Below are 26,977 nucleotides of genomic sequence, written 5' to 3'. Positions count from 1 at the left end.
GAGGAAAGTACATACAATATTATTAAAAACAGTTTAAAAATAAATGCACAAATCAGATGGTTACCGGGACATATCGATATCGAAGGTAATGAAAAGGCGGATGCCTTAGCAAAAAAAGGAGTGACGGCAGACAACATTATGGAAAACAAATTAAGAAAAAGTGACATCAAACTTATGTTTCAACAAAGAATGATTTTTGAAACGCAGGAATGGTACACAACGGAAATACAACATAAAGGGAAAAAATTCGCAGAATACCAGAAAGAATTCAAAAGAGATAACTGGCATAAAACGATAAATATCAATGCAAATGAAATAAAGACTATGAATCGGATACTAACAGGACATGACTTCTCCAAATACTGGCTAAAAATACTTAAAATAGAAGAAAATGATATATGCGATGTTTGCCAAGTACAGGAAACGGGCAAACACCAAATATTTCACTGTACAAAATACAACAATGAAAGACAGAAATATCCCAACATCCAAGAAGACCTATTTCGCAAACACTGGAAAAATAATGATGGAAAAATAATAAAGGAAATAATTAGATTCATACAAGACACAAAAATCTCCCTATAATGGAAAAAAAACCGCAAGTTTGAACAGCACACAAAAACATAGATAACATGATCATATGAACTTTGAAAGACAAATCATAAACACAACATAGAAATGTCAAAACCATCATCAAGTAAACAACACAAATACAACGGTACCAACATTGGAGAGGTATATGACTCAGGCAGTCGAAAACCTAAGAGCGGTACGTCTTTGAATGTGGCTTTATTAAGCATAGGCTTTATAAAACATAGAAGACTACATCCTGCTCCACAAAAGAAGAAGAAGAAGAAGAAGAACACTCTGTTTATTCAACTATCGTTTGTAAGCATCAACCATCCAGCCGAGAAGCGGTTATGAATGTTTGGCATCTTAGTTGCGATAGGCAAAGTAAATATACAATGAAAAGATAAACGTAAAGTGTATCGGTAACATCATATCATCACTTACCTAGCGCGTTGCGCTGCACTGCACTAAAAACGCACACATCATCGCATGTCATCTAAATTAAAGGCACTAAACCGATCCGAGTCCGTGATACGGTGTGTGTGTTTGTATGCTCTGCTGTTTCCTGTTCTTTATTCTTTTTTTGTTTGGTGGGTTTCCATAAAATGAATTTGCAATAAACTGCTACTTATGCTTAAATGGAATAACAAAAAGACGCAATTATAAACGATTAAATCTTACACATGATTAGATGAACCATTGATTACTAAGAGAAACACAGATTCCAATGACAGACCAGTAGTAGTAGTAAAGGAGGGGAAAAAGGTATATAGAGAAGAGACGAGAGAATTGTATCATTTACCAAGATTAATATTCTACATTTGATCACACGCATTTTGGGAGGGTGGAGGAGAGGGGGGGGGGGTAGGTAGGGAGGAGAGGGCCGGCAGCTTAAGCTTATGACTGACTGCGCTCGAAAGGCGTTACCGATGGCGGGCAACGACGACCGACGCGACTGAGAGGACAGGACAGCGTATATGCGCGTGTGAGTGTGTGGGGGATTTTGTTGTTTTCTTTTTGTTGTAACGCGCTCGCAAAGTCGCTACGCCACATCATCACACACCTTCATGTACCTAATAGCTGTCACTATCGTAAAAATTGTTTGCTATTATGTCTAGTGACTCATTTCGCATACTGACTGCGGCAGTCGAGTCGTCGCTAGAGCCATGCTCGAACCCCAGCAAGTAGTCCGGATCGATACTACTGCTGCCCGCTTCCGGGTCCAGGCTGACAACGCTGCCAATTTTGTCCTCCACGTCGCCCCCGTCACCGTGCGCCGCACTGCCACTTCCCGCGGCACCACCGTTGGTCGAGTCGCCACCCGTCCTGCTTGATTCGCCGGCGCCACCGCCGCTGCCGCCGCCGCCACTACCATCGATGCTGCTGCTACCGTCACCATCCTGCGTCCGAATGATGGAGTCAAAGTTGTCCTTGATCTGATTGTTTGCCCCCTTCGAGCCGAGATCCGTGGCCCAGCTAAGGTGCATCAGTGCCAGATCGACGTTGCCCAGCTTTTTGTGAATTTTGCCCATCAGATAGTACACCATCGCTTCCTTTGGCACGATCTGCTTCAGCTCTTCCAGCTCTTTGAGCGCTTCGTGGTAGCGTCCCATCATGAAGAACATCGACCCGCGCTGGAACTTGCACTGCGGATTCTTCGGATCGATTGCGATGGCCGCGTTCAGCGTCCTGATGGCCTGGTCGGTCTTGCGCAGGAAGAACTGCATCACGGCTATGTGCACCATGATGACCGAATTGCGCGGATTGATCTGCAATGCTCGGCGATAGTGCAGCTCGGCCAGCTCGTGCCGTTCCTGCTTGCAGAATACTGTACCAATGCCGAACCAGGCATTGTAATGGCGCGGGTCGTGCAGCACAGCCAACCGATACATCGAGAGCGCCTTGTCCAGCTCCTCGGTCATGACCAGCTCGTGTCCGAGCAGAGCATAGCTGTATGCAAACTCTTCGTCAACCTGTATTGCACGGAAGAAGAACTTGATCGCCGTTTCGTGCTCCTTGTGCGCGGAGAAACAATTACCCGCCACGCACCACGTTATCGGTGAGGTTTTGTCCTGCGCCATCAGATCCTGCGCCAGCGAGGACAGCACTACATCCTTTTGCAGATGCCACAGATCGGTGCTGTAGATTTCCATGTACTGCAGCCGGTACGGTTCGCGCTCGTGGATGTCGTGGAAAATCTGGACTGCCGACTCGTAGTCGCGCATTTCGTGGTAGGCCAGCGCTATCATGCTCTTCACCCAGCTACTCTCGTAGTGATGCAATGGAACGTTGGAAAAGTGCTCAATCGCTTTCTCGCATTCGTAGTTTTGCAATCGCAGATACCCGTGCCCTAGCTCGCGCAGAAGCGTCATCAGCCCATCGGCGCTTTGTTTCTTCAGCTGCAGCACCTGCGCTGCCATCTTCTGGGCGCTGTTGATGCTGTTGTTCAGCAAGACCTTCTCGTTTAGCAGTGGCGAGGTGCTATCGTCGACCGTGGATGTGATGGTTTCGATCTTTTCCTTCACCGGTGCATCACCACCAGCACCGCACACCGAGGACTTCTTCTCCGGGATGTTTTCCATCAGTGTTGTGACGCTGCTGTTGATTGTCTTCGAAATGCGCTGTTTCGTTCGCCGGGGCGGTGACCGTGGCGCCACGAATTTGTTGTTCAATTGTGGACTTTTGGCGTTCTCTTTGACTGAGTTGCTGTTGCTAAATAGACGCGAGCTGCGCCGCACATTCTGGCCCTGCTGTAGCGCACCGCCGGTCGTGTTGGGTGTGCGCGGTGTAGTGGTCAGTTGGTTTCCTGTTTGGCTAAATACGATCGGTTTGGTGTTGGTGCTCTGTTGCTGCAGCAGCTGTATAGCTGCTTGCTGAGGATGGTGCGGCGACTCGTGCTTGCGGTTGATGATGTTGCCCATCGTGCCCAAATTGTTGTGGTGATGGCGGCGCATCTTTTTGTTGCTGCTTAACAGCGCTATCTTCCGGTTGGGAGCCACGGCGAGCGGATCGCCTAACGTACCGTCCCCTATCAAGCCTTGGCTTTGTTGCTGCTGCTGCTGTTGCTGCTGCGGCGTTTGTTGCATGCCAGTGGCGAATTGCATAAACTGAGAGCCTTGCTGCTGTATCAGTGCCGTTGGGCCCGTCTGCCCCACCGGTGTGCCCATTTGCACCAGCTGCGGGGAAGGTGTCATGAGAAACGCTATCGGTTCGTTGGGTGTGTGTATGATCGGTAGCACCCCGAAACTGGGCGTCGTAGGGCTTATCGTGGTGAGATACTTAAACTGCTGCTTTCGGAATGGTGTATTGTGTTCCGTGAATACATGTGTTGGCGTCTGATCGCCCGCGCTCAGATTGGCCCCGCCAACGCGTATCGATCCGACCGAATTGTTAATGTACGAGTAGTTCAGGTTCTGTTGCGCGGGAACGTACGGTGCATTGCCAAGCCCCATCCCTGGCGGTGCTCCAGGCGGATGGTGATTGTTCGGTGTGTTAACGTTTTGCGTAAAGCACTGATCAACCGGCGTTGACGGATTATCAATGTTGGCGCCTAGTTGATCCGAGCTATCGTTGCCTCCTGCCGCCGGATCCAACACTGGCCCGCTAGTATGCACACCCGCGCCGCCAAACCACACGATGGAGTTGTAGTGATGTGCCTGGCTTGTTTGGAAGATATCAGTGCTAGTCAGCTGAAACACGCTATCGGGGTCCGGCTTCTCGCCCCGGCTACATAAATCTGCGAACGATTGCCACAGGAAGGGATTCAGCTTGACAGCTCTCCGACTGGCATCGTTCGCGAGCTTGGCTCGTTCAGTCTTTAGGCATATTTTTGAAACCAGCTCCAACGCGAAGCATGCAATATCACCAAACTCCTTCACAATCTCATCCAAATGCCTTTGCCTGAGGTGATCGTCGTTTATCAAGGCGTTTTCCGCTTCCGAGTATCTGCAACGGGAGGAAGATGATAATCGACATTAGCAAGCGAACATTACGCGCGGCAATAATGAGTAATTACTTTTTTAAATCAAAGGCGCATTTTGAAAGAAGGAAGCGGCACTGCGTGGAACGAACGCTTTTCTTCGAAAGCAACCAATGGGCCAAATGTTTTTGTCCCGATCGATAGTAACATGTTGCCAGCAGGAAAATACTCTCCTCAGACTCCACTGCAATGGAAAAGAATGGAATGTTATCATGTTCAGTGCCATTCAGTCGCTGTACAAATGTATACTCACCTTCAGCGCAGAGCCTTTCGGCAAGAAACGTGGCATCTTGATAGTGGTAATGGTTCAGGCAGTGCCATATTGCGGCCTGAAATAAGAAAACAACGAACGAATAATGACAACGATGTTTGTTTGTTGTGCAAATATCAGTATTGCGTGTCCAATTATGCTATCGATTGTGAGAGCCTTGCAAAACTTTACTACACTATGGGGGCCACAACAGATATCGATTAGTCCAAACTTATTACGCCGTTCAGCGGGCCGAACAGGGTTATGTATTGCGCGCTCTGCTATTAATAACGAATGATTGATTTTTCACGGAGCGACCATTCGTTTTGTAATTACTGGGTTTTTTGAGACTTTAATCAATCGTCAGCTATGACAAATTTACCTGCACAGGTTCTTGAACGATCATCACAATTTCACTTTTCTCACTGCTTCTTTCAAGTTCCGTGGGGCTCGTTCAATGTCCGTGGGGTAAGGCTGGATGTTCCTGGTATGCACGAGTATCACACGCCCAGCTTCTTTGGTCTCAAGCCTGTTTCATAGATGTAGCAATAGTAATAGCAGTACCGTCTTGTGTACTGTGCCTAGCACGGCTCTCGGAACATTGCATCCAATGCAGCACTTGCTTGCCTAGACTGGGGTTTCCCGTTTTTGGCCCGTTCCTGTTCCCAGTCCCTGTCTAATCCGGATCCCTGTCTTTTGGATTCGGTCCACTCTTGACGACTTCCTTAGGATGCAGGGGCAAGCTGTGAACGAGCATCGGAAGGGTAAGAGAAAACAAAACAACCGAAAGGCAGTGTTATTAGTGTGTTTCGTTCGTGCGTCTGCAGTTCAATGACGTTCGTACGGCGCTGTAACCAGATTACAACGTCCTTCTGATTATGCTTTTTTTTGTAAGCAAACTTTTCATTGAACTCCAAACTGTTCTTCTTATTTTTCCTGTTTGTTGCTTGCTACTCACTCACCAGATAATGCATGTTATTTTCTATTGTTACGCATGGTTGCCACGCTCGCCCGAGCAGAAACACTTAAGCTATGGTGCACTGATAGCCGATATCTATTTGGATAGTATATTTATTTACATTGGCCTTTGATTTGCACTAAAAATGTGTAATTTTTCTCTTCTAGGAAGTAAAACCTCCTCTCGCTTGCCTTTTCGATATCTGTCAAACGTGAAATGACAGCTGGGATGTGCTATGTTTTTGTGGCTCATTGATTCAAATTTGTACGTTTTGGATGTTTTGTTTTATAGTTGATAAGCTACAAAACAAAAGTTAAATAGAACATTTTATTTTTTTTTATCGATACGGTGTACGAAAACATACAATGAAAGCAATTTTGTGAGCAAAACTTGTATTCCATAAAAAATAAATCGTTCGATGTTTTCGATGACTTGGGTAGGTATACACACCGTCAATTCCATGTTCAATCGAAAATATGCGTATGCGTAGCCCGAGGTAGTTGGCAATAAAATATTCATGAATTAATTGGTGCTTATGCAACTTTAATTAGCATATACAATTTTTATTAACGATCAAATGTTGCTGTTTTAATAAAAGTATTAGACGGATCCACAAAGCTGGACAGAACAGCTTTGCTTAACTATTGCGCGACTATTTCTGTGGGCCCGCCGCTGCGAATAATTGAAGAGAAAACGTTTTATTCTTTAACGTTCATTCCTTGCGATTCGTGCAGACAGGCATTATAATTGCAGGTATTATTATAATTTAAATGTTTAAAATAGGTTATAATGCTTATTACATCTTGTATCCCACGTTAACGTTTGAAAACAACTGACTTTGCAACAGTGAGTCTAGCGCTCGCTGTACCTTGGGGTCATGCAACAGTGTGGACGTTGGCATGGTGTTCGTACTCGGCTTGGTTTCGACTGAAGCTACAGGCTTCGCAACACCTAAAATCGATGGTTTGTTCATGATGTCCAAAATTTTCCTCTGCAGTTCTCGCTCCGTTTCCTGTTTGCTTTTTACCGGAGCAGCGGAAACTATCGGTGGTATTAGGGAGCTTGCGGTCGTACTATCCACATCCTCTCCCAGTTCCAGCCGGATCTGCGTCTCTTTGCGTTCGTTCAGATATTTGATTAGCCTTTCGTATTGCAGCACGGTCAGGGAGCGATTTGCGGCCAACAGGTTGATCATGTTCTGAATCGCTTCTGGGTGCTTTTCTTGCCTTTGCTCAAGATCTGTGTGCAGTTGTGCTGGCTGAGGTTGTGGCTGAACTGCTGGAGCCACACGGTGGTAAGCAGATCGGCTATGGGGCGCAAGCTCCTGCCTTCGCTTATCGTCGAAGTTCTTCACGATGAACCCTATAGCATCATCCGTGGGCATGTTGCGGTGCTCCGCCGGTATACCGTACAGCACATTTACGGTAATGCTGTTGCGTTCTTGATTCTCTGGAGTGATGACAATGCAGTAGTATGTACCCTGAGATGCTCTGTTTGCAAGTACCTTGCCAATCGGCACGTCATTGTTGGGAAACAGTAGATCTACGCTCAAACCCGCCCGCTTCAGACGAGCTTCAATACCTTCCGCATATGGGCTATAATGAAAGAGACAATTGTGTTAGGCAACGGCAACTCTGGCAATAGTAATTGTGGGTAGTTTCTGTTGTGTGATTGCTTACGTTAGCTCCTTGTTCACCACTATGATTTCACAATCATTGCTTTCTATTCCTCGATGTGGTGCCTGCCCGATCGGGGTCTCCGGATACACGCTACTTAAATCGGCAACACTGTATTGCTGTGGATGGTATCCACGTTTGATCGGATGGATCGGATCCACGGGCGAACGGTCGCGGGCAGCGGCACCCGACGCGTTTGACTTGGCATTCGAAGCTGCTGTACTACCCCGCGGTAGCAATCCCTTCTTTGCGCGATTGTCGTTGGCCACCTTTACCATCAGTTTTCGACCGTTGAACAGCTTGCCGTTCATCGCCTTGATGGCAGCAGAAGCTGCCTTTTCGGAATGAAACTGTATGAACCCGAATCCGCGCAGAAGCGTCAAGTCTTGGTATGGCTGAAAATCTTTGAACAACTCTTCGAACTCCTCCACTTTCGCTTGTTCTCCCAATCCGCCAACGTACACTCTGGAATTGACCGGAGGAATATTTGCCATAACGTACACCGTGTAAATATTTGTCTGGGACGCAGGAGGACAACAATATCCGCTTTAATTTTGCTGTAGCAGAAGAAAAACAATGGCGACAAACAAAGGCAAATCGATTTTGTAGATAAACAACAAACTGTCAACAAGACAGATGACAGCTCACATCAACGAGAAAATTGAATTGTTTATGCAGGAACTTGAAATTGGCGCTAAAATTTGTTTGTAAAGCAATTGAAGCAAGTTATTTTTCGTTTTAGTTGTGAAATAAGCACTGTTACTATCGAAAACCGCTTTCATTCATCTATTGGAGCGATCAAGCGTGCAGAAAGTGTAATTTCACAGCAATTCGGCGTCCATATTTGTTAATTGCTATGAGCAAACCGTGCAACCGGAAGCCTCTGCGAATAGTGTAGCTGTTGCAGCGCCATTCGTGTGTGTTGTTTTGATGTTCATTGAAGCTTTTTCAAAATGGATAGGTGAGTGAAAACAGAATGCAGCTGGAAATGATGCATACGTCGTTACCCGCTTCCGATGCAAAGTGCATCGTTGCACAGTACATGCGCAATGGTGTTGCGATGAGACCTATCGATTTTCGATTTCACATCAACTGTCATTGTTGGTGGTCCTCTCGCTGATGTTGTTCTGGTTTGGCTAAAACCTCTCACGGCACTAGAAAACATTTACGAGGGAGCACCGTTTTTCCTACGAAAATGTAACGAGATACAGCGTTAACGTAATTTCTACTCGAACCAGTGGCAGCAGCTATCGAACGGAAGACAGCGGCAAAGATGTGCAGCTCGAGCAGCCAAAATGCAGCAAAAGAAGAGGGAAGCAGCTCCTGAACGTTAACTGTTGTACTACTAGCAAAAAGCAATCCGCATTCCGTCGGTGCCGTCCAGGTGATGGATTTAGTGGCACCAAATCATCTCATCTTAAGCCATACAATGCATTCACCCCGTTAAGCGAGCTAAGGTGAGGGCGGACTAAAAGATCGACGGTTTTCGGGCGGGGGGTTGATTGTCCATTTTCTTCACGGTCGTATTAACGTAGGTGTGTGTGCGTTTTTACAGACAACAAATCTCCATCCTCGTCCCAGGACAGAGCAGTTTGTGCAACTCGTTCGAAGCAAACCAAAGCTTTCCGGGCATCGGCAGAAGGTGCATCCGGTACGGTGGGCCTCTTACTCGAGCTGCTTTCGTAAGTGCAATAAACTCGCCCGTACGGTTGAGCTGGGACTCGATGGCAAACATGGACCGGGTGCGAGTGGACGGTTCTAATGGAGTCCGATTCACGGCCTTCCGTCCGAAGGGAGGATGCTTCCCGCATGGTGTACCCTCACCGTACAACAACTCGTACATTGCATCGGCGTCGGAATCGATTGGCCGGCTGCCAAAGAGTGATATCAATCCAAACAAGGCGGTTTTCACGATCGACTCGAAAACATCCCGTATACTGATCGTCAATCGCAATGCTTGCGAGCTGCTCGGATACAACTCGAAAGAGCTGTGTGAGATGGAGTTTACCAGCCTGCTGTTTAACAAAAGCAAGATGCACGTGTCTGCTTTAGCGGAGGGCCAGTTGAACAGTGAAGATGGGACGGTGATAATCCTGAGCGGAAAAGTGGTTGAGCTGTGCACAAAGTACGACAAAAACGTGGCAGTTTCGCTGTGGGTTAGGCAAATTGACACCGAAGGCCAGAGATGTCTAGCGGTGGCGGAGCCGGTAGAGAGGAGAGTGGCCCAGCTGGTGGTCGATCAAAACGGTTACATTGTATCGGGTGACAATGAAGCGCTGATGCTGTTCCAGCTGGATTCGGTGGAGAAATTTGGAGGAATGGATGTAGCGCTGCTGATACCGGCCATTCAACTTCCAGACCCGGACACAAGCCTCATAGCGAAGCATATCAGAAAGCAGAAGGCTACGGGCAAGACGCAGGACGGAGTATCGTTTCCACTGTGTTTACTGATATCCCACCACGAAACTGGCACCGATACGACGGACAGTGGGGTGTCGAATCCAAACGCACTGCTATACCTGATCACAATCTGGGTGTACACAAACCTGTCGGGGCTGCTGGTGATCGATGAGAATTCGGTAATAGAATCGTGCAATCATCACTTTTCTATGCTGATGTTTGGCATCCCACAGAGCAAGACCATTGGGGAGCACATAACGAAGCTGATTCCCAACTTTGGCCAAGAGACCGATTGCTTGACCAGAAGTCGTAACGCAACGCTGTCGTCCCTAGACAACGACGAGTCGGAAACGGAAACTGATCACGTGGAGCTGGAAAACAGCAAGGAAGGATTCCTGTCCGGCGCTCTGAATGACATACGAACATCGCAGTGCGAAGCGACCGTCAGTCCTGTGAAGGAGCCGCGCAAGGTTTGCTTAGATTTTACGAACGCCTCGCATCCCGGTAGACGATCATTCAACAGTTCGGTTGCTGTAATGAATACGCTACCAGCGGCAGGGTCGATGGCTGATGGATCACGCATCGAACAGGCACCCGTCGCAAGCGGCAGTGAAAACGCTACAGACGAGCCGGGAAATCAGTTCAGCATTGTGGTAATGTCGGAAAATGCCTACTACGTAGAGGATAATAGCGAGAACAATCGAAATTTTGCAAACGTTTCGAACGCACAAAACAACCATGCCTTAAAGGTAAGCAGCATTGCAGGGAAGGTATCATCAGCATTGATGAATGAATCTTTTTATTGTTTCAGCCGTGCACCACTTCCGCATTTGCGTCGACCCCAGCAGCATCAGCAGCGGCAGCAGTAGTAACAGCTGCTACGGGAGCCACACCACCATCAGCAGCAACTGCAACAGTATCGAGCAATTCATCTGCGCTAGTAGCAGGAGATAAAGAGGTAGTGAATAAGTGTAGCAGTGTCTTAGTATCGGAAGATTATGCAAATTTGCCGGAAAGCGATTTGCTCACGCCAGTCAACGAAAACTCACTATGTATGAATTTATTGAACTCGAAGAATGTGTCCATCAACGAAACCAAAAGCCCACTGTACACTTCGGAAGACATAAATGTGGCACTGCTGAAGGACAGCACACCGGCTAGCGCCCCACCGGTGATGGTAACGCCTCGGTTCATAAAACCGTACGAGCTTGCCAAGGGGGGAGCAGGATCGCTAGTAACGTCCACGCCGGATCAGCACAAACGTCACTCGGCTGGCGGCATCGCCGACATTATCCGACAGATGGGAAATGCGGGCAAGCGACTGTCGTACGTCGATGGGAAGTATAGAGGAGAAGCGATACATTACGACGGGAATGTGATTGACATAATCTACACGATCTCGAGCCAGATGCTTCCCTGCGGCCGGAAGGTGTACTGCATTTGGATAAGTCGCGATCCAGAATCGTCCTACAACAATCTGGAGGAGGCGAATGTTACGCTTACGTTTAATAGCATTACCAGCACGATTGATAATTCGCTTGGCCAACCGAGCAAGGTCGCGAATGCGACAGCGGCGGCTGTTACTGTTAGCCAGAGCAGACCGAACTCCGTGTCGTTGGTGTCGCAGTGCGAGGAGGAGCAGGTTTTTGGAGAGTACAACAAACACTACACAACGATTAAGCAGATCGGTAAAGGTGCGTACGGGTACGTGAAGCTTAGCTACCGCAATACCGACCGCCTGTTGGTGATATCGAAGTTCATTCTGAAGGAGAAGCTGTGCTCCAATTTCATGATAACCACGGAGGATAGAAAGGAGATCCCGATGGAGATTTATCTGCTGACGCACGTGAAGCATCCCAACATCGTGACCGTGTTCGACGTGTTTGAAAACGAAAAGTTCTTCCAGCTCGTCATGGAAGTGCACGGTTCGGGGATGGACTTGTTCGAGTTTATCGACCGACGGCCGGCAATGACCGAGAAGCTTGGCTGCTACATTTTCCGTCAAATTGCCAACGCCGTCGATTACCTGCACTCACTGAACATTCTGCATCGCGACATCAAAGACGAAAACATCATCATAGATCAGCACTTCCATGTGAAGCTGATCGACTTCGGGTCGGCCACCTTCATGCAGGAAGGCAAGCTGTTTTCCACCTTCTACGGCACCACGGAGTACTGCAGTCCCGAGGTGTTGGCCGGGAATAAGTACGCCGGACCGGAGCTGGAAATGTGGTCCCTGGGCGTAACGCTGTATGTGCTGATGTTTTTCGAAAATCCCTTCCTGGACATCGAGGAAACGCTAAAGTCGGAACTGATCATACCGCAGGAGATCAGTCCCGAGCTGGAGTACGTGTTGCTGTCCCTGCTGGACAAGAACCCCAAAACGCGCATCACGATGAAGCAACTGATCTGCACGGAGTGGTTAACGCAAGAAATTAACCCAAGCGCATTCAACTTTGCCCACATAGTGCCCTGTGAACCGTACGAAGTGAACCCGGAAAAGTACTTCAACGGCCAGATATACTCGAGTCAAACCGGTCTGTCCACCTCACCGCACAGCCTATCGTTGGTGGATGATGAGGATGAAGGTGACGATGAGGAGGAGGACGAGCCGCATGCTCACATAGACGATTCGTTTGTTGATCCGGATGAATTGCAGGACGATGACATTTGTCCATTGACGCACGACGACGAAAAGCTGCCAGAAAGATCATACGGTATGCAAATGTGACCGGTAGAAGTCATGTCTGCGGTGGGTTGAGCGCTTGATACTGATACCACATGTTTCTGTCTTCCTTCTAGAACTGTACAGTGGACGCGAAACGCATGCTGCTGGAACGATATTGGCCAAAGGAATTCAGAATCTCTCCCTACAGGAACCTTCGACATGCAACAATCACAGCAGTACAATCGATACCACCGCGGCAGTGTCTGGCGTTATAGGTACAGGTAATTCAAACGCTTGCTACGCGTACGCAGAACACACCGTTCCTGTCGTTGTGTCGTATTTTGGTGGTGGGTCTCAGTCTAATCCTTCCCTCGTAAATATGTCCCCGGCCGACTGTGGTGGTGCTGGTGGTGCAGATGGAAGTGGTAACATTGAGTCGAATGCTATATCCATTTCCACGGCCGCCAGCAGCAGCAGCAGCAGCAGTATCATTCCCGTTCAATGTGTTTCCGAATGTGTGTACAAGCCCAGTACGTTTGAGTGTGATGTCGTTGAACGTGCAGCCTCCCTGGTCGGTGCAACAGATGCCGAAAGCATCCCAAGAGTCGGCTCTGTCTCGACGGCCATCGTAAACAGCCCTTCGCTTTTGCCCCTACAAACAATCGCCTGCGAGGAGTCCGCTAGACAAGCGTACAGACGCAGCAATCGGCAGTCCATGTGTGACTCGAGCTGTTCTACTACGCCATCGCTCGCATTGCCGCCCTCTTCCTCGGTGCTGATGTGCACCATGATGCCCTACTCGGTGCTAAATAGTGGTGACAGTTGCTGCAGCAGTGTTACCACCATGAGCAGCTGCTGTAGCTTTGAGGAGCATCATTTGCATTTCCATTATCCGGACGACAGCACGGCTAGCAGCAGTGCAGCCGACACGCCAACCAATTGCTGTTCGCAGGAGTTGCCTCAAACGCAAATTTGTACAAAATCGGTGCTTCCGAAGAAGGGCACCTATGACGATGCGAGCGCCAATTTGCTGCTGCTGGACGCACGGCACTATGCAGCCTCTTCCTCGTCCACCAGTCCTTGCAGTTCGCTGACCTCGTCCAAGTCGGAGAACAACATATTCGATGGCAATTTCGCCACGTTTAGCTCGATCTATGATGTTGTCAGCATGGACAGTGTTACCGATGCGGCCAATATGACGGCACCCGAGCTTTCGGTAATGCTTCCATTCCACGGCTGTGCCATTACTGATCTTTCACGGCCTCCTCCACCTCCGCCGGCGGCCGCCGCACTGCACGATGTGGTGAACGTCGGTGAGATCGTGCCGGGCCGTTGGCGTGTGGAGAAAAAATAGTCTGAATAATTAATCTAAATTTCCACCTCGTGCGTGCGCACACGAACACACACACACTCTCTCACACAAACACTAACACACACACACACAGCCGGGTGGAACTTTAGTTAACTTTTGTACGCAAAACTTAGTGCGCATCTACTTTGGTAGTGTACTCCAAGCAACTGCAGTTGTCTGATTGATGTCCTGCGAATCTGTGATCTGTTTTTTTATCGACACGACATTAGCTGCACCCCATCATTATCCACCCTGTATACGTCCTGCATACGTAGCTTAAGGCGGGTAGGTGAGAAGTTGAGAGCAAAGCATTTTTGAGAATTCTTTTTGCTACAAAACTCTGATTAGCTTTTTTGATCACAAAGTGTTTGTTGAGCAACTATTGACCGAAGAGCCGAAGAGATTGCTTCGTTAACTAACGCACGCACAGAAAGTGTAGGAATCCTGCTGAAACACTAATCCCAATACAATTCTACGGAAACAGCAGCTAAGCGCAACTCGTCCAGTAAAACAGCAAATAGTCATTGTAGTGAAGCAAACAGCAAACAAAAATAGTAGCAAAATGATGACATTTAATGAAAATACTCAACTAATATATCTACTTTGCACATCGTTGTCAATAGGCGCATAGGGGAGAAAGCTGCACAGGAACTGTTTTGTTTGTAGAATAGCACTGTAATGGATCGATCGAGCGCGCAGCACACCTTAAAAAGCTCCTTATTTTCGAGTTTTCCTGTGTTCCCGTCATGTTGCATAGTCTCATTTTATATTGTATGTGCGGTGACATTTGTTTTTTCCTCTTATATTTGTCTCTTTTGTAAGTAGATTTTCCATTGTTTCTATATTCTATCTATGTGTTGAACACAAATGTGTACATATGTTGCCTTTTGTTCTGTTCGTTGCTATCTATTATCCCCGTAATAGTGGGCAATTTCGGGTCCTGTTTCTGTTTTGTATTGTGTTTCATCTTCGCTATCGTAATGGCGATCTCCTTTGTGTGGCGAATTGTGATAAAGAAAAAGAGATTGTTTCAATTGTTGTCAACTCAGATCCGGCCAAGCAAGCGCGTGGAAAGAAGGGACAGCTACGGGCCGAAATGCAGCAACGGTCCGGACATCATGCGCTGCTGGGCATGGGCACGGATGCAGTTATCGCGATCGATCAAGTGCCAACGTCCACCAATCGTACGAAATGCGTTGATGGGATGGTGGTGAGCTACGGCGTAAAGCAAACGAAACTGCAGCAATACTACTGTAAAGATGAGCCGATACATAATTATGAACAGGTAGTGGCAATGGTGCCTCAGATCAAGCTGGAGGCGGTAGGAAAGGAAGATGAGAACGATCTCTTGATCGACACGGATTATGATAATGATACCTTCGAAGAGGACATCGATGATCGTTAACGAATGCTTTTTATGCGCAATAGTAGCTAACGACACAGGTTGCAAGTACAAGGGCCTTTTCTATCAATGCTTGTGAATAGTCATTTAGAGGAAGAAGGGGAGCAGTAGTAGAAGAAGAGTAGAGTGTTATTATCGGTACTATTTCATTTTTGGCACAATCATACAGTTCGCATAGTCGCGCGTAAAGAGGCGCCATTCAGAAGTGAAACCAATTCAACAGTAAAGCAACAAATAATCATAATCACAATGATAGTCAAGCAAACCCATGCTGTGGTGTAGCAAGTAAATTAGCACAATTGCTGTGGCCGTGGTGTTATAGAGAAATAGGGGGCGCGTCTGCAATACAAATAGAACACGCTGTTTCTACTCTTATCTTTTTAACCGTCGCTGAAAACATGTCCTACGTTACATAGAAGAGAAATAATTTAATACCGTTGTTACAAGCCTCTGAGGAGGGAGGAGAAGAAAGGTAAAGAGATGTATAAAAGATATTCAAAAAAAAAAAAAGAATGTTATTCCAATTGTGTCGCGCACTACAAATTGTAAATAAGAAAACCAGAAACATTTTTGCAAAGCTCTACATCGATTGGTGAGTGTTTCGCTCTGTTTTACATTCGATTATTAACTGTTGGTCAAGTGGGGAGGGAATGAGTAAGTAAACAAATCAGAATATACATTTCTGAATGGTAGTTAAACATATGTAGTGCATGAATCCTGTTTTCACAATAGTTTCGTAGAGCACAGCAATATAGTATTAGTAAAAATACTTGTTTTTGGTTGTTGCAGCGACTATGTAGCTTTTATTAACCTTATATGTTGTAACATGTCCCAACGTAGCTGAGAGATACATTTACATTTCTAGTAATAGATACGCTGTAGTAACTTTGCGTTACATTTCTTTCTGTTGTTATAGACACCTCAACAAATTATGCTATATTAAATAGGGGCGGGCTTCTGCTACGGTTTGATACACTGTATTGTAAGACTTCTACATATTTATATCCATCTCTTCTACTGATGAAGCATTTGCTCGTTCATTGATGCGATGCAGCGCTGCTGTATAACGCGACTACAGAAAGTAATGACCAGTTCGTTTTTTGTTTTCATTCTAAAGGAATCGCAAAAACGCATGTAATGCCTAATATTGCCTGTCTGCTCTTGCCTGCCTGCTGTTGGCTGTGTGAAGCCAGTTTCTGTGCAATATGATGTCATTAATTGACCCAATCCTTTCTATTGTCCCTTTTCCATGTTTTAGAGTATGTGTTTGTGTTGCTTGTTTGTGAATGTGTGGTTAAATGGTCGTAAAATGAGACTCCAAAATTGCTGCGCCACTCGTACATCTTACAATCTAAAATTATATTGTCCCAAGTGTTTCCGTATTTGGTTCCCGGAAATGTGTACCATGTTTCCTGCATGTTTCGTGTTTTGCTCTATTCATATTCATCATTTTGGTTGTGGACTGGAAATGGAGGACCGCTGTGTATAGTGTTGGTAGCAAAAATAGCATTAAACTCGTGTTCCTGTTCACATAATTCCATTACATCAATTCAATTACTTAGTGTCCCTTAGCGTCGGGAAATCTGGGAAAAAGTAAGTCCGCCTTATGTTAGGAAGAAGCAAACGAAAGTTCTCGCAGGAAAGATCTGCATTCCTGCGTGTAAGGATGATGGTACACTGAGTAGTAAATAGTAGTAACGGTAGCATTTCACTTCAACGGGTCATTTGTGTTATGTCTGTCTGTCCACGGTACGTTTGGAAGAGCATTTAAAATATATCCAGCTCCAGATTGTCATCGTTACGCTCCCAGTAACCGCCCTTGTAGATCCAATCCTCTTGCTTGGTGTGTGGATTGGTTTCCTGTTTGAACCATCTGCAAAAAAGGGGAAACAGGACGTTAACAGGACGACATAATTGTCGGCTGGGTGACACCTACCGGGGAAAGATTACCAGCTCCTCCTGGCCTTTTTTGCTTTTCTTGCGGGTTTCGCGCTGTTTCTCTTCGAGCCGCGTTTTCTCCGCTGCCGCGCCATCCAGATCGCCCTGCTCGAGCTTTCGTATGTCGGGCCGGAGGCGCGAATCGGTCGGGCACAGGGCACGGGGCTGCTTCATGTGATCCTCCAGCTGGTTCAGGGACATGGCAAAGTTGGTAAATTGGTAGTACTCAGCCGTGTTGGCAGGGCGTGATTCGGCCTCCCAGAGGGCAACGGAGTTTGGAATATCGATCGAATAGGTAGAATCGCTCTTGGGAATGTCACCCTCTGACGGTTCCGGTGGATCATCGGGCTGCAGAAGAAAGAAAAAAACAGAAAAGATCGATTACGAACACGATATAAACTATGGTGGTCATTGGTCGTCCGCTAGCTTACCTCCTGTATGGAAAGGCTTTTGAAGGAGCTCATCTTCAAGCTGTTAAGCTTGGACAACACCTTGCGTGGCGTATTTCCAGGCGATTCGTTGGGACTTTTGCTGCGATCGTCCGCGTTGCGCTTAAACTTGTGCGCATTTTCCTTGACGTATTCCTCGTAGGATGCGTAGTCGGTGCATTTAATAAACTCGGTCCATTTTCCGTAAAGGAAATGCGTTTTGCGTTTGCTGCAAGGGCAATGGGGGAAAATCCGTAAATCTCATCTCGCACACGCATCGTGCACATGGGCCTCGGCCATCATTACTTACTTTCTGTCCGTGATGTAGCCTTCGACGCGGTGCAAATCTTTGTTGTTCCACCCGGAAGGTTTAAAGTTGAGGGTGGCCTTCATGCCATGCTGATGGCTTACCACCTCCATCATGCCGTATTGCTCGATCCACAGCTTGCCCACGATCACGTTGTGTACGCAGCAGTTGACATTGCTCCACGAGTACGCCTCGTTGAGTTTGGGAAACTCGACCGTCACAGTGCCCTTGGGCTGTATCTCGACGCTTTTGCCCCAAAACTTGAGCTTCGGATGAATGGATCCGTGGAACCGGAAGCTGTCCGAATCGGCATGGAATGCGGATATTGGCGGGTGATGTGACACCTGCTCACATATGATCCGAAAATCGGGGCGCGTGAGCTCGTACGTTTCGCCCAGCAGCGGATTGAAGGGCTTCCCGAGACGCTCCCAGTTGGAGGCCAACGCTGAAACGGCAAATGCGGAAACGTACTTCAGCCGCTCCAGCGGAGTCGCCTGTTCCGATGCAATGCGCAGCAGCTTGGCGTACTCCATGTACTCGGTCATACGCTGCAGAAAACTGTAGAAAAGAAAGGTGTGAATCGTGAAAGTGTGATCATATCGCCGATCATGATGATGTTCAATCGATCCTACCTGAGCGGCTCGTTAAATACAACCGGCATTGTGATTTTGCTTAGCTCCTTGCCGATGCAATTCTTCAGTACTGACCAGATGTTGAAATCATTCCGCGAGAACATAGGAACCGGAAGCGATGTTCTGAAAGCACATGATAACGGGCATTGCTATACTCTCTTTCTATATTCCGTCTTGCTGCTACCACGTGCTACCGCGCGTCCTGCGCTTTCATTTGCATAGTATTTGGTGCGTAATAATGTGAGAGTGTGTGTAGTGCGAAGACATAGTATATATTGTTGAAAGTGAAATGGTGTTTTATTAGTACATCTTGAAAAATTGATTTATTAACAAATGTTGGATATAGTTATTAGGAGGCCCGATATTTGTGACTCTGGCTAACTTTCCATGCTGCTTGTTGCTCTACAAAACATACAAATCGGCAAACAACCGGTCGGTGGGGGCTATATATTTCCTTTAACATGCGTATGTAGTACATTAGCTGTTGGATTTTAATCTATACAATTCATGGCTTGCTGTGACGATGTTTCAGCACTCTGATTTATGTCTGTAGTGGTAGCGAGGTGTTGTAGTTTCCCTGGCATATTGCACCAATTGATCGCGTGTCGTTTTAACTACAGACGGGATTTTACTACAAGAACAAGTTTCAATGGCCATCGGCAATACAAAATTAAGCTCATCCAGCAAATTGGGCTAGTGCGCTAGGGGTATACGGGTATACTGCCATATATGAAACAATCGAGATGGAATCTAATAACACACAGAATGACAACAACAGTAATTACATCAAATAGATAACACAAAACAGTACTATGTATGTAATATGTAAGGAAAGCACAGACACAGCATATGTATGTATATGATTTCGAACACACAGGATTCATGAGGGAGCGTTACTGGTGGTAGTAAATGGAATTGGACAGCCGGACAGACAGACGGACGGACGGACACCAGTAGGCCAGGATGGTGAAACATTGAAAACAAAAGGGCAGGCATGTACATACATCTATGTACACTTTACTGAAGAAGCACATAAACAAACCGTAACGAACTGGGCGAGCTAGGGGGAAGGATAGTGAAGTGAGCGTGCTTTTCTTTGGCATATGTGTGTTGTTTTCTTCTTCCTCTTCTTTTTCGATGTATGGGTGGTGCTTTCGTTAGTTAGTTGGGGGGTGTTGGGTGGGGTGTATTGTTAAAAACAAGGCCTGGCACACACACACACACACTCACTCTGCTGTATTATTTGGGAGTAAAACGTGAGGTAATCGAAAAATGTTTTGTAAGGCTATATAAATTGAGGAACTATTTACGAGTAGAATGGTTTATTTTGTTGTTGTTGTTGTTGGTTTTGTAGTTTGGGGGAGTTAGTTTAGTATCGAGGACATATTATCGTGTGGTTTAAAAAGAGAGATAGCTTATGCAGCTAAAATTGGTTGCAAGCTAGTCGTAAAAAAACGTTACATTATACAAGCAATTGCTATAATCATTACGTCATATTTACCTGAGATTGTCACACTGGCCATTCTTTTCATTTACAACTTTCTCTGCCATACTAGCAGCTGAGCGGTTTGTTTTGGTTTTGGTATATTCACCAGGTATTAATGAATGGATTCAAAAAGCCAGCAAATTATGTTTAAAAAGTCTGTGACCATATAAGGGGGTCTGTTTTTCACAAAATCGGCCCAACCGTCCAACAACCCACACACACACGCCTCGTTTTCCTGCTACTTTAGCTCCTTATAATGAACCTTTTGGCGGTGCGCGCGGGCTTCTTGTACTCGACTCTCTTGGTAGAGCTTGCTTTTTTTTACTTTCGGTCTTGAGATTCGCTCTTATCTCCGTGTTTCGATGCTTCTAGTCCAATTCACGCATTCATTTGGTCACTTATCGGTTCCATGCAAAACTAAAACAAAGAATAGGTCAAATTATTTGCTCATTTAATGCCTTCGCTTGGGTTTTAATTGCTTTAATTGTGAATCTTTTAAATGCAATCCATAGTTTACAATTGCAAAATTGTGAAAGCAATACAAAAAAAAAATCAAATCGAATACTGCTCTTTGTGTACAGAGGTAAAACAAAACAAAATCAGCTAGATTTGTGTCGGTATAGACCCGCCGCGGGCTGTACGAAATAATGTGGTTCCCCTTGTTTGGTGGTTGTAAAAACTTAAAAATATACCGAGGTGCTGAAGCATATTGTGTTTTGCCATCACATCGTGTAACATCGTGCAGCATAGTTGTTTGTTATGCACACACTGCTGCAGAGATGCACAGGCAGGGAGGGCAGTTATCGAACAAAATATGTGTTTGACGACCTTGACTATTTTGGTGTGTTTGTGTGCAGCAACTAGGTGGCAGCATGTTGCATGTTCGTAAGCATGTCCCTTTCTTTGAGTACAATGGTGTGCGCGGATGTGATATGAGTTTTTTTTTAGTTTAGAGCGGGAGACGTCAGCACGCGGTGGCGCTTACACACAGTTATAGCGTGCATAGTCCGCCTTGCCGATTAGGGTTACGAGATAGTGAGACATACAGAACACGACGATACAATCATAAGAGAAGAGGATACATGAAGAGACAGTTGGTGAATTGGTAGAGGAGAGTTGCAGAGCGATACAGATGAAGGAAGGAGGACACAGATGATGCACACTCACACATCTAGACGACAAGGTAGAGAGATATGGATGGAGATGCCCGTACTGGCATATCATTAGCGCTACATATGTCCTGTGCTGTAGGCTATTCGAGTGTGATGCATGGGACAAACGGGGAGGAGGTTCTGGTGTTGATGTCGTCAGATCAATCAAATGGTTAGAAAACGCGACAAGAAAACAAGTGACAGTGTATTGCAGTATTGCTGCACTTACAGTAGCCTCACGTTAGCATACTATTTGGGGTGTTTGGTTTGGGTGTCACAGAAACGAGAGTCCTCGGATAACTAATCACTTAAACGATGGTGTCGTATCACATGATTCATATGTTGGCTTTTACGTTGTTTTCTTTTCAATTCATAATCAGAAATCACTTGCTACGACCAAAGTTCTCTCTCACTGTTCGTCCTGTGTTGTTTCCCCGCATCTAATTGCCGACTTTGGCGAACACTAGGGCCAGAATAATACCACAACGATGTTCACATTTAGCTGTGAAACCACACATGCCAACACACACACGCACACTCCCAATCACTATCACACGAGAAGGATGTTTCAATGCAATCAGTGACGAATGGTCACACTGTGAAGAATGCTGGCGAAAAGGGTGTACTACTATGTGCTAGATGAAGATGATGATGTATGAAAGCTAAATCTTCCGTTTATCCTTTCCGAGGAGAGCCTAGCACCGCGCGTGTGGTGTGTGAGTGGTTGAGTTTAGGACGTAAGCAAAAACTGGGCCTTTGGAGGTTTTGTGTGCGAGAGAAGGAGAGTGTGGTGTAATAACAACGCATGCGCTATTGCAGTATGGAAATTGCTCTCTTTCGCCCTATGATCGATCAAAAGTCCTGCGAACAAGTGGCCATCGAACTGTGCATCACACGCCCTAACTTCTAGAGCAAATCGAATCCCATTGTTAGGTAGCTAGGCTATGCTTTTCCACTGATTCAGATGCTTGGCCACAGATATGATGCTACATCGAGGAAGCTGCTGTATGAATTATGAGCATTATGCTACTATTGGTTGTTGTGTCTTCTGTGAATTCACCTTTGACCACTTCATGTTGCCGATGGAGGGCCGCAGTTCACTTTTCGAAAAGCGTTACACACTTTGTGTGTCCTTCCCTCGATGTTCCGAGTATGTAAAGGCGGGCAACCGTCGTTGAATTCTGTAGCAAAAGATGAAATTTCAGGTGCACTTAAGAACAGATTCAAGCCTAAAGTCACTGTGCTTTTCGCAAGATTTGTTTTCTACTGGAAGAGGACTACCGCAAAGACCGAGCGCGGTATTTAGAATGAGCAGTGAGTTTCTTCTCAACCTACAATCGGCAGAGCATAGCTTTCGTAGTACGCCCACGCTCACAGGTAACCAACACAGTCTCTCCCACAACTTTCGTCAACGCAGTACAATACAATGTTCTCAATATTTTCATGTCTCATGTTTGCTGTAAAAAATACAAACAACAGGGAAGGATAGTTATGTCGTGTAAAATGTGCGTTTTTTTATGTTTCAAGCAAAACATGATTCTAGCAAACGTATATCTCGCGGGATATCTTCAATGCACTGTTTTTATCCTGCAAAATAATGCAACTTCCATATGGAGCCGGCACATCGATCGTTTGAGGAATGCAACACAGGATACGCGCGCATCATATCTCGCTTGCGTGTACGTAAAGTACAGCTAGAGTGGCGATCTGTAAAAAGTAAAGAATAACAATGTAATACTTGTAGGTAGATAGAGCAAGACTGTTTGAAATTTCATCCATATTGGCTGGTATTATTGAATCCGTTCGTAGCGGCGGCGTACATCCCGACACTCATTTTCCTAACATACTAGATGGTTGCTACAGTTATTCACCGCGGCGTTGTAGGACCGGGCTCAATAAATGTGTTGCCATCTCTAGAATTTCATGTGAGCGCCGTACGTTCCCGCTACGAACGGATTCAATAATACCAGCCATTCAGTAAAACATGTTAGCATTATGAATCATTAAGAAGTCATAAGAGATGTCAGAAAGAAATTGCTATAAGTGATCATCATTTACAACCAAAGGCTCAGTATGCGATGAATTCAAGTCCGTTTCCTTACCTTGTTAACAGCACTGGCACAGATAATGGATAGTTCCAGGGGAAAACTCGTTAATCGTCCGTTGGCTGTGGATAGGAAGTGAGGAGAACATCACGATTTAGTAGTGTTTCATGTTTATCATTAACGCGTGTCGTTTAATAAGTTCGAATTGTAAATTCAGTATGTAGAAATAGCTTTCTGAATCACAGTTAATTCATAAGAGGTGTCAGAATATAAAGCCAGATTTGATCATCACAAAATGTAGAAGCAACTAAACCAACACGGAAGCCAAGCAGAACAATGCTAGAGAAGATAAGGCACATGGGGAGCACGGATACCAGATGCCACAGTTAAGCTTACCTTAGTTGTAGGGATGGTCCCGACTATTCCTCATGCTGTGCCAACTATGTGCCTGGAAATAGAATGAAATAGGACATCCAGCGGATTAATAATCGAATTCAGTCAGTGATAATTATTGTTGAATGGATAACAAAGAATTCAGATCGTTTAAAGCGTGACAAATCATGAGTGATTCATAAGAGATGTCAGAAAAAAAATTAATGCCTTTTATAATCATCACATAGAACCAAATCTTTACAGTACAGCACATCATTCATATTTACCTGTTAGTCGTGTAACTCCCGCGCCAAAAGCACATTCCTGCTGCTCAGGAAACCGGCTGCAAACTCCCGTATCTTTCCCGGCACATCATTACCTTCGGGTGCTAGCTAGCGCTCCTGCTTGCATGATTGTTGTACGAAGATTCACCATATTTTCCAAAACTCGCGCCACAAGCGGAATGCGGTCATGTAACAAATTGAGGGAATAAGAACCACTGCTGAAATAATCGTGACCTTTTGCGACAAACGTTTGCCGGTTCCATGTTCGCCTGGCTGCTCCGATCGTGTTGGTTTCCAAATGCCGCACGCTGTGAAGATTTGCTTCCGCCGTTTCCGTTCGTTTACCAATTGTCAGCTGGCGGGCTTCGCGTATAACACACAGGGTTCAATACCTTCCCCAGCCAATCATCGTCGACGAAATTTGAACGCTCGTCGAAATGTTTCGTCGATTGGTCTTTCTCTTTGAAATTTATGTTTTTAACGTATTTTTTGTGCTATGAATTATATTAATTGAGATTGTTGTAGTGTTTCTTAACATATATTAAAACAAGCTTTTTATTTATTATAAACTGCAATCAATCTGGAAAAAGTTTTTAAAGAAGAGAATTACCTTTTCCAAATGCCTCGAGCGGGTGTGGGGGGATCATGTGCGACCGAGCGCGCATGCGTTACTTCGATTGACTCCAAAACTACCATCTGATTTTCAGTGTGTCAACAGGGGCAAAAATTAGAACCTTCGATTGGTGTTTTGGTGTTGACTGGCTCAACCGAATTGCTATTTCAGAAACAATGATGAAAACATACCAGTGAATGCAGCTATCGCAGGCCAGTGATCGAAAGTCGCCCGTTTCGTTTTCCATTGAAGACGCCAATCACCTATAAAACGGCTATGGATAAAATGTTCAAGATGACGGTGGTGTTGTTTGCTGCCCTGCTGACGACCGCATCGCTAGCCCTCGGAAAGGAGACGACCTACAAAACGGACGATGTGTCCGTGTCGGAGCTCTTCTCGCTGCGTATCGAGCCGCGTATGTTCAACTGGACTTACGAGGGGCTGAGCGAGCAGTTTCTGTACCGTTCTTCGCTAGAAGGCTATCCGGATCTGCCGTCCTGGATTCGCTACATGTACAGCCCCGAGTACCATTCCGGCTTTCTGTACGGTACACCTCCGCTTCGGACGGCCGATACGCGGGTGCCGATCGAAATCATTGCCCTGAACCGGCTGACGTACGAGACGAAGCGGCTCATACTGATGCTTGCCATCCACCGGAAGCAACCAGCCAAGCACGTAATCCAGATGAAGATTGACAACCTGAACTGGGTGCACATGATGGATCCGGGGCGCATCGAGAACCTGAAGAACATCTTCCGCAACGATCTGTGGCCGGAGAGTCGGCCCGATTTGCACGTCATTTTTATGGATTCTGCCGTGAAGCTGGGTGCACGGTTACCGTTGCGTCCGCAGCAAAGGGAAGGGGTGGTAGTACACCTTGGCAGCAGTGCCGAGTTCTCGAAACGCATGCTGGAACTGCAGGAAGAAGTGAAACCCCTGTACAAGATATCGTCCTGCACGTACAAACGAACCTCCGTGCAGACGACGTTCGAAAACTCGGGATTCAAGCTGGACTGGTGTGCTTTCCGGATGGTAAGTCGAACAGAATCGCAGTGTCCAAGTCACCACCGATGCTTTATTGTGCTGCTCTCTCTCTCTCACTCTCTAATCTTCTATCCAGGTTGCCACGGAAGATGATATAAAAGCGCTTCCGCATCATCCCAACGAAAGCCATAAGCATGGTGCAAGTCGGAAGGAACATCAGCATTTTCAACTGCCACACAGCTTCCCGGACAAGTGGGATGCACCGCTCAAGTCCGAGGTGCCGGAGCGTAACTATAGCGACGAGATTGCCATATCATTTGCCATTCCGGGCATGATATTTGCTCTGCTGCTGTGCGGTCTCACCATTATCCTTTGCTTCCAGCACGAAAAACTGTAAGGAAGAGAGAGACGAGGGAGAGAGAGAGAGAAAGAGAAGGGGCAAAATGGCCGTGTTTCATGTTGCACTTCTAAGTTGTTTATTAATGCTTTATGTGTTTTTCTTTTGTTCTTTTTTTTTGTTTCGTTTACGCCAGGCATGACGACGATTCAGAGTATTATTTCAATTATGTTTTCTACATTTGCACTGATTTTCTTAGGTAAAAATGTGGTTACTAATGAGACTTTCTACAACTGTTCAATTCTGACTGTTTGTCGTAATAATTTTACACTTAAAATTGGTCTACTTTCTTTGACAGGATGCAAAAATCTTCCCGTACCGAGTACAGTCCTGCCGCACCGAACGTACAGATGGTGCACTACTCTCCGGATGACATCAAGTCCACGATCAAGCTCAAGAGTCTGCGCGACGTACCGTTCGATGATACCCACTCGATCAGGTAAGCGCGATTAAGCCTGGGCACAACGACGCGTGTTTTCATTTTGTTTACCATTCCATTCCAGTCCGACCGATAGCTTCTATCGCGAGGGCAGCCCCCACATTGGCAACATGTACATGCGCCCCAAACCTCCCCCATACAAGCTGGCGGGCAATGCCAACTCGCCAACGTTGAAGCGCAATGGGAACGTTGAGATGTGACAAACGGCCGTGCCACGTGTTTTGTTCTGCTAATTTTATGTAAAGCAAAGGCAATCTTCTCACTTTGCTGCTTTCATACTGCAACCCTCTTTTAGCGGTCAGGCGATGTATGGGAGTCACATTGCAATCCACGCACATTTTGTTGGGTATTTTAGTTGTTCATAAACCTATTTATGATTATTAATGTTTAATCTCCTTTACATTATCGAATGTAGTATTGAGATCGATTTGAAAAAGAACAAACGAACCATACAGTACCATATCAGAAACTAGTAGAAAAAACGAATCTTTCGCGTTTAGAATAGTATTAAACAAGTTACGAGATAATAACAATGATAATCACGATAATAATATTGATCGTATGATAATAACAAAATCACCCAACAATACACGTTACTGGAACTAGTTAGTCGAAAGCATCAAGATGTTGAGTTTTTCTAGTTATCC

The 26,977-nt window shown here is 46.0% G+C and overlaps 5 protein-coding genes across 14 annotated transcripts; 2 read left to right on the top strand and 3 right to left on the bottom strand.

Annotated features, from left to right (window-relative positions):
- Nucleotides 1-1,111: 1,111 nt before the first annotated feature.
- Nucleotides 1,112-5,969, bottom strand: LOC120948429 (cell division cycle protein 27 homolog). Its single transcript, XM_040364728.2, has 5 exons — nucleotides 5,762-5,969; nucleotides 5,182-5,542; nucleotides 4,803-4,878; nucleotides 4,586-4,733; nucleotides 1,112-4,515 (listed from the first exon to the last, which is right to left on the bottom strand). Exons 2-5 carry the CDS (start codon nucleotides 5,203-5,205, stop codon nucleotides 1,644-1,646), a joined length of 3,120 nt encoding a protein of 1,039 aa, XP_040220662.2. The 5' UTR covers nucleotides 5,206-5,542; nucleotides 5,762-5,969; the 3' UTR covers nucleotides 1,112-1,643.
- A 312-nt stretch (nucleotides 5,970-6,281) lies between these two features.
- On the bottom strand, nucleotides 6,282-8,032 carry LOC120951390 (nuclear receptor coactivator 5). The gene is made up of 2 exons (XM_040370077.2): nucleotides 7,437-8,032; nucleotides 6,282-7,352 (listed from the first exon to the last, which is right to left on the bottom strand). The coding sequence occupies exons 1-2, from the start codon at nucleotides 7,925-7,927 to the stop codon at nucleotides 6,554-6,556; spliced, it is 1,290 nt and encodes a 429-aa protein (XP_040226011.1). The 5' UTR covers nucleotides 7,928-8,032; the 3' UTR covers nucleotides 6,282-6,553.
- An 88-nt stretch (nucleotides 8,033-8,120) lies between these two features.
- LOC120951387 (PAS domain-containing serine/threonine-protein kinase) lies at nucleotides 8,121-24,690 on the top strand. Of its 4 annotated transcripts, none has more exons than XM_040370073.2 (6): nucleotides 8,121-8,394; nucleotides 8,672-8,890; nucleotides 8,989-10,582; nucleotides 10,645-12,550; nucleotides 12,636-12,782; nucleotides 24,605-24,690. In XM_040370073.2, exons 1-6 carry the CDS (start codon nucleotides 8,387-8,389, stop codon nucleotides 24,688-24,690), a joined length of 3,960 nt encoding a protein of 1,319 aa, XP_040226007.2. In that variant the 5' UTR covers nucleotides 8,121-8,386. The 4 variants fall into 4 exon arrangements, with proteins under 4 accessions (XP_040226007.2, XP_040226005.2, XP_040226002.2 ...); XM_040370071.2 differs by lacking the exon at nucleotides 24,605-24,690 and adding an exon at nucleotides 14,902-15,837; XM_040370068.2 differs by lacking the exon at nucleotides 24,605-24,690 and having other exon boundaries at nucleotides 12,636-15,015.
- LOC120951388 (oxysterol-binding protein-related protein 2) lies at nucleotides 15,987-22,625 on the bottom strand. Of its 6 annotated transcripts, none has more exons than XM_040370074.2 (7): nucleotides 22,257-22,625; nucleotides 20,061-20,462; nucleotides 18,560-18,682; nucleotides 17,931-18,485; nucleotides 17,624-17,849; nucleotides 17,191-17,540; nucleotides 15,987-17,127 (listed from the first exon to the last, which is right to left on the bottom strand). In XM_040370074.2, exons 2-7 carry the CDS (start codon nucleotides 20,108-20,110, stop codon nucleotides 17,022-17,024), a joined length of 1,410 nt encoding a protein of 469 aa, XP_040226008.1. In that variant the 5' UTR covers nucleotides 20,111-20,462; nucleotides 22,257-22,625; the 3' UTR covers nucleotides 15,987-17,021. The 6 variants fall into 6 exon arrangements, with proteins under 6 accessions (XP_040226008.1, XP_049461302.1, XP_049461303.1 ...); XM_049605345.1 differs by lacking the exon at nucleotides 22,257-22,625 and adding an exon at nucleotides 21,426-22,239; XM_049605346.1 differs by lacking the exon at nucleotides 22,257-22,625 and adding an exon at nucleotides 21,678-22,239.
- Nucleotides 24,689-26,946, top strand: LOC120951389 (epsilon-sarcoglycan). Of its 2 annotated transcripts, XM_040370075.2 has the most exons (5): nucleotides 24,689-25,542; nucleotides 25,631-25,887; nucleotides 26,028-26,090; nucleotides 26,190-26,330; nucleotides 26,395-26,946. In XM_040370075.2, the coding sequence occupies exons 1-5, from the start codon at nucleotides 24,787-24,789 to the stop codon at nucleotides 26,528-26,530; spliced, it is 1,353 nt and encodes a 450-aa protein (XP_040226009.2). In that variant the 5' UTR covers nucleotides 24,689-24,786; the 3' UTR covers nucleotides 26,531-26,946. The 2 variants fall into 2 exon arrangements, with proteins under 2 accessions (XP_040226009.2, XP_040226010.2); XM_040370076.2 differs by lacking the exon at nucleotides 26,028-26,090.
- The last annotated feature ends 31 nt before the right edge of the window (nucleotides 26,947-26,977 follow it).

Source organism: Anopheles coluzzii, chromosome 2, assembly GCF_943734685.1.
Source record: "Anopheles coluzzii chromosome 2, AcolN3, whole genome shotgun sequence".
Lineage (NCBI taxonomy): Eukaryota > Metazoa > Arthropoda > Insecta > Diptera > Culicidae > Anopheles > Anopheles coluzzii.
Note: the sequence above shows the minus strand (reverse complement) of the source record. Positions and strands in the feature narration are given on the sequence as shown.

What these genes read in the sequence shown, in the direction of transcription:
- LOC120951387 (XM_040370068.2), top strand. An exon ending in ACCCCGTTAAGCGAGCTAAG is followed by an intron (nt 8,891 to 8,988) that starts GTGAGGGCGGAC and finishes GCGTTTTTACAG; the next exon opens with ACAACAAATCTCCATCCTCG. An exon ending in AAAACAACCATGCCTTAAAG is followed by an intron (nt 10,583 to 10,644) that starts GTAAGCAGCATT and finishes TTATTGTTTCAG; the next exon opens with CCGTGCACCACTTCCGCATT.
- LOC120951388 (XM_040370074.2), bottom strand. Translation starts at nt 20,110, where the DNA reads ATGGCAGAGAAAGTTGTAAATGAAAAGAATGGCCAGTGTGACAATCTC. An exon ending in GTATTTAACGAGCCGCTCAG is followed by an intron (nt 18,486 to 18,559) that starts GTAGGATCGATT and finishes TCTTTTCTACAG; the next exon opens with TTTTCTGCAGCGTATGACCG. An exon ending in GGCTACATCACGGACAGAAA is followed by an intron (nt 17,850 to 17,930) that starts GTAAGTAATGAT and finishes TTGCCCTTGCAG; the next exon opens with CAAACGCAAAACGCATTTCC.
- LOC120951390 (XM_040370077.2), bottom strand. Translation starts at nt 7,927, where the DNA reads ATGGCAAATATTCCTCCGGTCAATTCCAGAGTGTACGTTGGCGGATTG. An exon ending in GTGGTGAACAAGGAGCTAAC is followed by an intron (nt 7,353 to 7,436) that starts GTAAGCAATCAC and finishes CTTTCATTATAG; the next exon opens with CCCATATGCGGAAGGTATTG.
- LOC120951389 (XM_040370075.2), top strand. Translation starts at nt 24,787, where the DNA reads ATGGATAAAATGTTCAAGATGACGGTGGTGTTGTTTGCTGCCCTGCTG. An exon ending in ATTTGCACTGATTTTCTTAG is followed by an intron (nt 26,091 to 26,189) that starts GTAAAAATGTGG and finishes TTTCTTTGACAG; the next exon opens with GATGCAAAAATCTTCCCGTA. An exon ending in GATGATACCCACTCGATCAG is followed by an intron (nt 26,331 to 26,394) that starts GTAAGCGCGATT and finishes ATTCCATTCCAG; the next exon opens with TCCGACCGATAGCTTCTATC.
- LOC120948429 (XM_040364728.2), bottom strand. Translation starts at nt 5,205, where the DNA reads ATGATCGTTCAAGAACCTGTGCAG. An exon ending in TCGTTCAAGAACCTGTGCAG is followed by an intron (nt 4,879 to 5,181) that starts GTAAATTTGTCA and finishes TTCTTATTTCAG; the next exon opens with GCCGCAATATGGCACTGCCT. An exon ending in CGAAAGGCTCTGCGCTGAAG is followed by an intron (nt 4,734 to 4,802) that starts GTGAGTATACAT and finishes TTTCCATTGCAG; the next exon opens with TGGAGTCTGAGGAGAGTATT.